This window comes from Lagopus muta, chromosome 1 (assembly GCF_023343835.1).
Source record: "Lagopus muta isolate bLagMut1 chromosome 1, bLagMut1 primary, whole genome shotgun sequence".
Taxonomy (NCBI): domain Eukaryota; kingdom Metazoa; phylum Chordata; class Aves; order Galliformes; family Phasianidae; genus Lagopus; species Lagopus muta.
Window position 1 is genome coordinate 153,258,064 of NC_064433.1, and position 12,323 is coordinate 153,270,386.

General features: G+C 38.8%; 1 protein-coding gene across 12 annotated transcripts in view; it reads right to left on the reverse strand.

The window, feature by feature from the left end:
• The window catches only part of LMO7 (LIM domain 7), a 129,493-nt gene that overhangs the window by 40,451 nt on the left and 76,719 nt on the right, over window positions 1-12,323 (reverse strand). For 10 of the 12 annotated variants that reach the window (XM_048933291.1, XM_048933287.1, XM_048933289.1 and 7 more), the window contains 5 exons: window positions 3,444-3,474; window positions 2,931-3,044; window positions 2,268-2,466; window positions 793-1,045; window positions 23-322 (listed from right to left, as the gene is read on the reverse strand). In XM_048933291.1, coding sequence (XP_048789248.1) covers window positions 23-322; window positions 793-1,045; window positions 2,268-2,466; window positions 2,931-3,044; window positions 3,444-3,474 — 897 coding nt within the window. The remainder of the gene's footprint in view (window positions 1-22; window positions 323-792; window positions 1,046-2,267; window positions 2,467-2,930; window positions 3,045-3,443; window positions 3,475-12,323) is intronic. The other 2 variants (XM_048933295.1, XM_048933296.1) reach the window with 1 other exon arrangement.

Sequence of the window (12,323 nt, forward strand, 5' to 3'; positions counted from 1 at the left end):
ATCTTGGATTAGTATCTCTAACCTCAGTGGTTCAAGCACTGCAGCTAGTGGACCAGGCGAATAGTTTTCTTGTGAGCAAGATTTAGGAGAGTCATCGCGCAGCACAAAATGATGTCCAGGTGCAGTAGAGCTTACAGGGCTCTTTTGGACTAGAAATCTACGATTTGCTAAGTCATCCATAACCAAGTCGGGCATCCTTTTTCCATCTTCTGAGTCAGAGCCACTGTCATACTCATAGATCATCTGTAGGGAAGCTGGATTTGTAAGCCCACATTCTGCTCTGCTAATTTGGCAGGAAGCTATGGGATTCCTTTCACGTCCACTGAGGTTGACCAAAACAGGAACAGAATGAAGACAGTGAAGTCACACAAGATGAAACCCAGGAACTGCCCACTAGTCTCAAGTGTGCACACTAAGAAATTGGACAAGAGAAATTCATCACCACAGTTTGGAAAACTTTAATGAGAAACTAAAGCTGTATGTCTAGCTCATTCAAGACTGAAGATCATTTAAACCCCCTCTGCGTCAAGTATGACCAACATCAACACAATCAGTTTTTTGGTTTTTTTTTGAGTAAAGTGGAAGAAAGTCAAGCAGACAAAGAAAATAACAGGAAAAATTAAGTTAAAAAACAAACAAAAACCTAGACAACCACAGCAGCCCCTCCCCTTCACTTAGAGTATTTTGTTTTCAATTGTAGCGACAGCACCTTTTTTTCATTCACTAATAAAGAAAACATTTGTTAAAAATATAAATGAAATTCTGCTTTACAAAGACTGCACACACCAGTACCTTGAAAATGTCCCATCTAACTCTGTGTAGACAGGGCTTGCCCAGCTCCTCCTGTTGTCCTCATTCTTCTCTGTTCTTTTCTTCCTTAGGGGTGCTGGCATATATGCTGGCTGCTTGTTTTTAGTGGGTAAGAAGCGATTGAAGTCAGTAGCAGGTTTTGGTTCAATTACAGAAATCCTTCGATAGGACCTGTCATCTTTATGGGAGTCGCGCATCTTGAAAGGCAGTTCTGAGTCTGTGTCACTATCACAACCTAAGAGAACAGAGGAGAAAATAGATGGCACAAATGTTATTCTCTAGGTAAGAGTTTCTATCTAAAAGTTACATTGAAATATCCTAAAATCAGTTTAACTGCATGTTTGAGATATTTTCCCTGCAAAGTTATTGAACTACTGATAGGACTGTAGGTAAGGTAAGGTATTTTTAGAAATTTGTTCTGAGGCTGTGATAAGGTCCGTTAAGCTGAATTTGGTTTGCATGCTCATGCTACATTCATTCCATTCTTTCACTATCACTGCTGCCTGCAGGAAATAAAGCACTAAACTCTAAACTAAAGAAATAAAAGAGCAGAGAAGTTTTGGGTTTTTGTTGTTTTTTTTTTTTTTTTTTTTTTTTTTTTTTTTTTTCCTCCCTGTAATTAAAAGCACATTTGCAACTCATGTTTACTATCAAAACCAACTTACTAGCAAAGAAAAGAAATACGCTAATCTCAGCATATTAACATCCATTAGAAACCCTGGGTACATATCACATATGTAACATGGCTATATATGTTGCTTTGCTCAGATCAGAGATGCTGTATGTGATGTATCTGGTCCAATAAGTTTTAATTTACACAAAAGGAATAAAATCCAAAATCACTGTTTTTATATTGTTAGACTACAAGTTAATTCTGAATTTTAAATCTGGAAGAAAAAAAGGCAGGTTAGAGTGGAGCTATAGGGAACTAGTGTCACAGATCTTCTTGTTACCTTTTTTCCCCCATGATAAATTAAAATATCAAAAATAAGAACTACTATTCAGTTTTCGACCTAGGTGGGAAAAACACTGGTTATGTTGAATGTTCACAAATCAAATGAAAAATATAGATATATGATATATCCATGATAGGAACAAGACAAGACATTTTTGAAACTGTTGCAGTTTTAGGTGAACTCACCAGGATCTGAATTTTTGCAACTACCCTTCCTGAAGTACAGTAAAATAGCCCACATGGACACACATCCTGATGTGACAGTGGAAGCATGATTATTAACAGCCCTTCCTAGTAAAATTCCTGTGGACATAGCTTTACTTCTATCAACCGTTAAAGGTCAATATTTGCTTTAGGAAAACACAACCCATGGCAGTTGCAAAATTAGAGTTGCCTTCCAAGTCACTTAAAGTACTGGGCACCTGTAATACTAGGTCCATACACTGTCTTCTCCCACTCTCATAAGATGTGTTTATAAAAGATTTAAAAGAGGAAACCATACCTTCACTGCCACCTTTCAAGGTTATATCTGATGAAAAGCTTGTGGAGGACCTTGAGCCAAGAGAGTCCAAGCTATCGAAAGAATCGTCTCTTTTGTGGCTTGCTGAAGATGGAAAAGGTTCTCCTCGGTCCACGTACCAAATATCACCGTACCCACTATCCCTGCCACTTCTGTTTAGGTGGCTGGACTCTTCAAGTGCCTATGGGAGTAAATTTTGAAAGATCCTTCATGATAGTTTAAAGCAGAATATTATTAGTGAATTTGCACTCAAAAATTTTAAAAACGTGTCTTGACTGCACTAACAAACTTACCAACGTCAATCCCAGAAAAATAGAAAACCTTGAATAGATGAGTTAAAACAAATTCTTAAATTTCCCTCATTTCAGCCAAACAGAATCAAGACAAGGCTTATTCACAATTTACCAACCAATCACAGGGGATGGGCTCTGAATTTCTTGATTACATTGGTATCGGAAGAACCAGGGTAGGCTAAAACTCATTCTTTCTACATAGCCCTTGACAGTAAACAAAAAACAAGAAAACACTGTGATAGTAGTCTCCAAATTAAGACTGAGATTAAACCACCAAGAGATTATTTTGAGTTGTAGAGTTGCAAAGTATAAAATCGGGGTACTTATTTACTACTTCTGATGTTTTCCTTACCTTAGTCAATGCTTGCCCTAATAACTTCTCAAATGCTTTAAGATTGAGATATGGACCATTATAGTGAGGGTTACTTTGTGCTTTTCTCCCCAGCCAATATAATGTAATCAAAACCTAGGAACATAAAACAAACAAAACGAAATATGAAGTTCACTTGTTTCCTTCTCAACCAGCATTAAGGCATCTCTCCATGTTACTGAGAGATTTTCCACATTTAAATATAAAATCTTGTTTACAGTGCTTGCTAGAATTTCCATCAAAACCACTTAAAGTGTTGTATTATATACAGCATAATGCAAGTAATCATGTGCAAGTGCTGTTTAATTACTGTATTTATTTGAAAAATTAAGACCCATAGAAATGACCACAATGTGGCACTAATTTGAATGAGCAGCTGAAGAATAAAATAAGAACAATAATGCCATAAACAGAAACATCAGAAATATTTTAAAAATACATTTAATCAAAATTAGTGAGAAATTGTTTCAAATAGCATTGAAGTAAGTGTCTTACGTTTTTCACTCTTCTGTTGGTCTCCTCCGGTCTGAAGGAGGAAGGAAAAAGAAAACAAAACAGTTTTGAAGTCTGATTAAGTTTAGTTATTATTCAAGATTTAAAAGGTTTGAAGCCCAAATAGAAGCTATATAAAACATAAAACTATGACTCTAAAAAAAAAAAAAAAAAAGAAAATAGAATAGCAACACACTTCAAATTCTCAGGCATAACTATACTATTTTAAGCATTACAGACAAAGCAAGAAACCATTAAGGATTCTGATTTGAGAACAATTCAGAAAGGTTCCAGGCTCTTTCAATTAGGTTTCTAGTTACCAACAACAACATGGAAAACAAGCAAATATCTGGACAATATACTTCCTATCCAGGAAGAGCTTCAGATCCATGTGAAAGCAAAGTACTTTCCCTCCCTTTGTATTACATTTTTCAAAATATTTAATGGATAGAACATTTCAGACTTAAAAAAAAAAAAAAAAAAAAAAAAAAAAAAAGGCACCCATCAAGCACTAGCAGTAATTAGGGTGAGAGGATTCAAACAAAAAGGTGTGGAAGTCATATACAGTGGCAGAAAGATTTACAAAGAGTTCAAGATTCAGACCTGTGATGCGTCAGGTCACATATTTTACTACAGGGTTTGGTCAGCATAGACAGCAGTCTTCAGACAAACAACGCAACTCGACACAGTTCACACAGTCACTCTTTCCTCTCTTTCCCCGTGTTTGAAGAGAGCACCTTTGCACTCAGTACTGATGGGGTGGTCACGCCCATCATGAAGAAATCAGGCAGCCATGAGCACAAAATCATGAGATGCAGCTGACCTGTGCAATGACACCTCTCTCAATGTCAAATACTTACATGTATAAGTATAAAGACCCTCCTAAAATACATTGCTGTTGTAATTTTTTTTTTATTTTTTTTTATTTTTTATTGAGCATTTATTGGAGAAATGTTTTGTCTTTTATCATGAGCATATGGATTTCTTTTCGGATGTACGTGCTATGGCTGTTACCTAATGTGTCGATTACAGACAGGCTGGTCACTAAGCAGAGAACAGAAAATTGCTCTCATGAGGCTGTATAAGCTCCACAGTGTATAAGCATTATACTTTTCACATCTGATGGAGAGTATTTTCAAGGTTTACACTCTTTGGCCTGAAGGCTTAAGGTCATTAGGAAAGAATTTCCTTCGTTATTTGCAATTATAAAAGCATAGGCCATGCATACCCTTGCTAAGAATGCCTTAAAATTTTCTTCCAAACTTTAGCAGTCCAGTAAACAGTGAAAAATTCTGCCTTTAGTCACTATAGGCTGTACCCCGCTGGTCACACCAGCTTTCAGAAGGAAGCTCTGAATTGAACATGGTACCCACTTCTGCTTCTCATGAGTTCTCTGCAATCATTTATATTGGTCATTTGCAACATGAGGAACACTCAGCTGTTTTTGTATTTTTACGTATCATCTACACTCAAAGCATGAACAGGCCTGCGTACTCAGGCTACAAACACTGCAAAACTTAAGAACATTCACATCAACTAGTAAGCATGACTAAACCCCAAATGCAGGCATAGAAAAATTGCACGCACACGTACAGGAGACAGTGGTCCATTCGCATGCTTGCTAGACTAACAACAGAAGCAAGCTGTCAAGTTGTTTATTCTTAGCAAAGCTTTTCAAGTTTTGTAATTTACATGCATTACTACTTTATTTCTTCGAGCTATGCCTGTTGGCCTCTGATCCTTTAAGCAATTTGTTTTGATAGGTAAAGTCCAAACATAAAAACCAGGAAACCTTCTGCTAATCTAGAGCAATCAATTGCTTATTTACATAGGTATATATTAATTCTTCAATAGCCCTTACATAAAGGGAAAAGAGGAGGGATTCCAGATGAGTAATGTATAGTCCCAGAATCCGCACAAATCCAAAATCTATAGAATTGTTTCCACATATTAAAAAAAAAAAAAAAAATCTCAACAAAGAAATCCAATGCTGTTATCTTACTGGAATGCCTTAAAAAAAAAAACTTACTGTCACCTTTAGTTTTCACAGCTGCTTCTCTGTGAGGCACACAGCTATCAGAAGATGCAATTTGGATCCACTTGCTATCTTTCTCTGAGCGAAATAAGAACCTCATACATCTACATTGTGGCCAAGCTCACAAACCATGCCTGAGCTATGCATGCACAATCCACTGCTGGTGTACCTTCATCAGTGCAATTAAACACCAATCACACACTGGAAAATTAAATTAATAAAAAGAAATGTGATATTTTAATTCAAAATGATGATGATAGAACTCAGCTGGTGGAAACAACAGTCTTTATGAAATTAAGGGTATTATTCTGGCTTGAATAAAAGAATGCTATTGTGCTGTAACATACGCAGGCTGCTGCTTTGCTGAAAGCTGCACCTTAAAAACTATCTACTGAAAAAAGCATGCTCCTGTCCAAATGACAGTTCCACACTGTTTACTAAATTTCATTAAATTTCAAAAATTAACCCCTGCTTTCCCAAAGGTTTTCTCTAACTATGCAACTTCACTAGAGATGTCTGAACTAAGAAACAGAAGCTGCTAAAGAGAACAGTCAGTGCTGTACAGAAATAATTTTACTGTGTGCTTCATCTGATCCCACTAGTCTCAACATTTTAGCACTTATTCTGAAGTTCAAAAGAAGACTGGGTTACCTAATTTAACTTCAGTGTCAAACTCCAGCTAGCACAGAATTCTCAAGTTCAAAACCTACAGTTTCTCATTCATGAAGCACAAACCTTAAGTACTGGCAGTGGTTTCAGTAAAAGTTTACAAACAACTTCAAAATTAACCACCCAGGAAAATATATATCAAATGCAGCATAGAAGTCTAAAAGCCATGAGATAAACTGTGGGGGATATTTTAATAATTACGAAGCACAACTGTACAATTCCAAGTTGAACACTGCTGCAAGGATGTGAAATAACCACTCATGGAGAAGTAATATCTTCTGTGTAAATCATCTGAACTACGTCAATCGCTTAGCAAACAGAAAAAAAGACAAATGGGACAAAAATAATGTGCACTTGTTAGTAGATTATATGCTTAAATACCAAATACCTTAGTTACATTTGAACAAAATGCACATTCACCAAAATAGTTTACGCTTGGTCAGCATTAGAGGATGAATGCTTCTCTAATAAAGACCACTATATAATAAAAGAAAGGGACGTGGCAATAACAGACTGAGCTGCAGCTCAAGGAATTTATTCCCAGTTCCACTATTTGCTCAAGGTTAAATAGCAAAATTAGTCACTAAGGCCCCTGCCTGACAATACAAAGGCTTTGGCAGCAGCTCTACCTTAAGGATTTCCTGATCTCTCTTTCCCTTCCAGCCGTTTCTGTTTGCTGCCCTGTGATTATGCCAACACAACTCTGATTCACACTGTGAATCAGGACCAAAGAGTCAGTTTCTCTGTTTGGGTTTTTCTAATATGCATTTCTAATGCCCAAATTAACTCACTCATCTGATTTACAGCATGCTCGCACAAGTGAGCATGTTAGTATACAGCTGCAAGTCAGGCACATTGCCATACAGGAGCAGAGAAGGGCCTGGTGAAAGAGGAGCTTGCCATGCCAACAACCTAAGAGACCCCAGTGATGGCAACCCAGCCAGAGGCTCAGCCTGCTTCCTGGACTTCTGCCAAAGCTCAAGTTTGAGGCATGAGGATAGCTTCCTATTATTTCAACATACTTTGAGGCATTCTTAAAAATAAAAATTGTACAAGACAGTCATACAACTAACAGTAGCAAGCAGACTGTAATACAGTCTAGTTGATTTCTTAAGGTAACTACTTCCAGAAAATATCCACTGGAAATGCTAACACCTGTATACATATATTTTTCAGTGTCTCCTTGCAGTAGAGCAGTGTATTTTAAGTAGTTATGTTTAGGTCGACTTATTTCAAAGCTTTTAATATATATACCCAACAGTTTGGATTTTGTTTTCCAAACTTGGATCCCTGAGATCCTAATACATGTTAAATTCTGGAAACTATCAATTAGTAGCAGCAGATCACTCCCATACTTGACTTAATGTTTTCCAGAGAGAACATCAATGTGGGGCTCAAGAAGAAAACCAAGATACGACATGTCAGTACAATTCTGAAAGATTATTTTGTAGAATCCCTTTAAGAAACGATGGCTTTCTGAGTATCTGCTTTTAGTGTAGAAACATTCTGGAAATGCCGATATGGATTTAAAAAAAAAAAAATTAGATATATCAGAGTCTTCCCTTCCCCTAAATGAGTTATCTGCTGAAAAGTAGTAATGGGTCGAGATAAGAAAGTTCTGCATCCATTTACGGGGAGGAAGAAGGGACAGAGACACTCCCACTGATAGAAAGGAATGTGCCAGTGACAAATGCACTGTGCCTAGTGCCAAACCCTGCCCTTGGTGATGAATAGCCCAGAAACCCCAACAGCTGCCAAAGCTATCTGTTACCCATCCCTTCCTCCATGCTACATATCTTACTAATGCAGGACTTCACAAACAGAACGCAGATTTCTGTGTCAACAGAAGTGTTGGTGTTCTCCTTCTGACCTTCTAATGACCAATGTTGAGGTTCCACCACCCAGATGACCTCGGAAAGACTTGGCCAACCCCTGCTTTAGCTCAGGAGCAGCCAAAGCCCTCTACCAAGCTCCTCACCAAGCTCTAGGCACTGCAGCCCGACACCGGCACCTTAACTTACGTGTCTGAGGAAGACTTTGAAGGGTTCGAAGGATTCTCCACCCACTACTACCAAGGTATGTCACGCAGGAGAGCAGCACCGTCCGTCCAACTAGCAGCAGGCTTGTGCTAAATTTTAACCTCTTTGGACACCTACTCAATTGCTATTAATATTGCCGTTATCAGATTTCACTGGATTCCCACATGCTGCTCAGAATAGAAAGGCTTCAATGGACGGCAGGACTGCAGCATGGGCACAGAGACATGAGGACATTCCTCCAGCCAGCGCTTGTATTCTCAGCAAACTGATATTCAACCTCGAGAGCCACCGCTCACTGCTGAGATTATTGGAAACAAAATGGTCTGGTACTGCAGAAGCACTCGAGAACAGCTTTGGAAAACACACCTTCCTACTTGACTGCTCTATAAATACAAAAAGCACATGTACTTTCCATAGCAACGTATCCACTGCACCCCCATGCCACTTACATTGTAACCGTATACAGTGTCAGGTGTAAAATGACGGCAGAAAGCGTTTCTCCATACCCCTACGAAACCAGCAACATGCAGCAGGGAGCTCCGCCAGCCCTGCTGGCAGAGTAGCCTGTCCCCAGCCCACACCTTCACCTGCTAAAGAAGGGGCTGGGGGTGGGAAGGGGGGGGGGATGCCCAAGAGGGGAAGGGCAGAGAAAGAATTGGGCAGGACAACACCCTCCGTGGGAACATGGCCTGGCTCACTGCCTCAGAGCCCAGCCCATCACATCACCTCAGAGAGCAGTGCTTCCTAGCTGATCTCACCCATTACGCCAAGCTATTCTTAAACCTCTTATCAAAACAAAAACAGGCACTTCTAGAAATGTGCATCAGCCCCAGCAAGTTACAGGACACTCATATTATCCATTTCCTCACGCTCTTTTCCTACCCCTCCCTGGGTGGTCCATTTCTGCCAGCTTCCTCATAGCTCAGCCTAAGCCATGAGCTTCCCCAAGAAAGAAACTAATAGTCGGGATATCACAGGGAAGATGAGATACCAGTCAAATAAAACCAAAACAATCCAAAACAATCAGACGACAAAAAAACAAAACAAGTGCCAAAGGAACAAGCCTGTGCTGAGGAACCTGGTTGATAACCCCCCTCAGGTCAGGGGCTGGCAGGGAGAAAGGGAGGGAGCATCACTGCAGTAACACCTCCAGAGAAAGAGGAGGCAGAGAATGTGAGCAGGCAGCTCACATTCTCTGTGTGAGCTTCCTGCTCATATTTTGAGGTATATTAAAGAATTTTACAGCATTTGTAATAGTTACTGTTGCTTTGTTGACTGGTCCCTTTTTGCATGGTTTATCTACATTAACTTTGCTTGCACTGTTTTGAAGATCTCTCCCTTGGTTCTCCCATACCACACTAGATCATTTTTGTGTGAATTTTGAAGATGAATTTGAAAAGTTCCATATTGGAACTTATGCTTGTGTTAGCTTACTTTCCAAAAGGGTTAGCTGGTGTTTCTGTAGGGTCTCACTGAATAACAAAGATCAAAGTAGGCAATTCAGTGAGATCCTGTGAGTTTTTTGAAATACATACAAGAATACACAAATGTACAGTTGTTAACTAGCACAGAAATAGTACTAAAAGATACAGAAAAATATTCTGTATGAAGCATATTATTTGCATTAGCAGAACTGCAGCAACCATGGCAACTCAGTATTATTTCAAGACAAAGCCAATATTCACCTTCTCTACTGCCTGATGTGACTTCACTATTATTTAATTTAATGGTTCCACAATTATTGTCCTTTTTACTTTCACTCCTATATCCCCTCTTCCCACAGAAGGATTCTAGTGGTGATTTTACAGAACAGTCCTCAGTGCTGACTCACTTATTCCTTCTGAGTACTGCTCAGATACTGCTGCACCCACTCAGGGTATGGATAAACAACTCATTGCAAGGTAAGTTAGGGTAAATATTTTCCATGTACCTACTACACCATAGCAACTGCCTGTGTGCATTCTTACCCAGGATTAATACAATTGTTCAGTTAGGAAGAAGCATTCAGTGGTGGTCCCTGATGGATTGTTAGGAATTGGCAGATGATACATTTTGCTCACTGAGACAGATTTTTCATACAATGAGTTAGTTTTCATACAATGAGCCTGAGTTGAAAAGGACCACAATGATCATCTAATTTCAACTGCCATACTATGGGCAGGATCGCCAACCACAAGAGCAAGACCAGGCTGCCCGGAGCCACATCTAGCCTGGCCTTGAATGCCTCCAAGGATGGGGCATCCACAACCTCCTTGGGCAACCTGTTCCTGTGCGTCACCACCCTCTGTGTGAAAAACTTCGTCCTAATATCTAACCTAAACCTCCCATCTTAGTTTAAAACCATTCCCCTCTATTTTTATAACGTATATAATCAGATGGGGGGGGGGGGGGGGGGAGAAAAACAAAACAAAACAAACCTACCTTCAATCTCCTGCCCTGCTTTATGCTCAGAGAAAAAAACTGTTAAACATAATCCTTTATTTTTGCATCAAACAAATAGGCTGTGATGTACAAACCTGTGCATAAACAAAATAGTATACCAATTTTTAACACCCAACTTCAGGAGTTTTCATTAACTTTGAGGGGTGTCTGTAAACCCCATGCATATACATGATATATATGCCTATATATTATGTAATTTATACATGATATTCAGCAAAGAACGTATTAGCTGACAAAAAAAAATGTGACTGGTAGTAATTTATACTGAGTATTGCTAAACTCATGCCTGCATTCATGGTGAGTTTCACCACTGCAAGGAGGTATTTACTTGGTTGCTGTTCTAATACATACACAGAATACAACTAAATGCATAGAAGTGAACTGCTAAAAGCAAGAACTACACTTTCCCCATCCATCGTTTGCAAATCAGAGGTGGTCAAGACTTACTGTACTCCAGTCACCACCTCTTCAGGGAAACCAAGACTAGTAATAACAGGTAAGCATACAAAAATGAATTCATCTTTCTGAGAGAAGACAGGTAAATGTAGACTGCAATCAGGGCCTCTGCATTTTGGGGTATGTGGGAAATGCAGGAGCTGAAAGTAACTTGAACATATTTCTGATGGCTAATGTTTTCCTCTACAGCAATTCAAATGTAATGCTGGCAAAAGTATTATATACGAGAACAAAATTTATTTAGCATTCTAAACTAAGAATTCTCTGGAAAAATCTCTGGATGAACTCCGTGTTCAGACTGATGGACTGGTTATCTTATTTCAGATGTCTGTATTATGCTTTGGTTAAGCTACACAGGAAAGGACATGCCTTTCGCCAGCCACTAGGTGAAAAGAGGCAGCCAACTCAGCTATAAAGGCCAGACTTTCCCATTCCTTTGCACTTCAAAATAACTAAGCCCGCAAAAAACTGAAGCAGATGAAATATCCACTAGCTTGAACTGTCTCAATATTGACACTAATACTGTCGATCCTTTAATGCTAGCTAAGGACAAAATCTGAAAAAATAATTGTGTTAGTGTCAACCCCAGCCCCTCTTTTTAAGTTCAAGCCACATTGTTAAAGAACAAATACTTCAGCATTTTAAAGGGGGATTACTAAAAGCACAGCTTTTGGGAAAATATGCTAGAGCTGAGATTTTGGAGAGAATTCAGATTATTTGTAGAAATGGAAGAGTGAAGTTCAGAAAATGGATCTACAAGGTAAGTGCAATTAATTCCATGATGAACATTTTGGAAACAAGTTAAAGCTATGTTGGAATTTGCCCATAAGTAGAAATAAATCACTACTGCATGACCACATCATTTAGTTTACTAACCACATTTGGGATAAAACCTTTAAAAGACTACTGGGCTTTCAGTGTAGTATTTTGGCAAATAATCTCACAACCAAATAAGAAGCACTGAAGAAATTGTAATGCTTCCTTTTTGAGATTTTTCCAGATTTTGTTTCTTTGAGTTACCGTAGCAACAGGGATAACAACATCACATAAAAACATGAGACATGGGATGAACTTGACTTTTCTCTGCCAAAGCCAGTTCCCTATTAACTTGAGTTGAAGCATTTGCACCCAAAGAAGTGAGGTACCAAGATCACAGAAACATCAGTGGTCCTTAGCATTTCCTATCTTTTCTTGATTTACCTTCATATGGGGAGGCAGAGTCAGATCCAGAAAAGAAAGCTT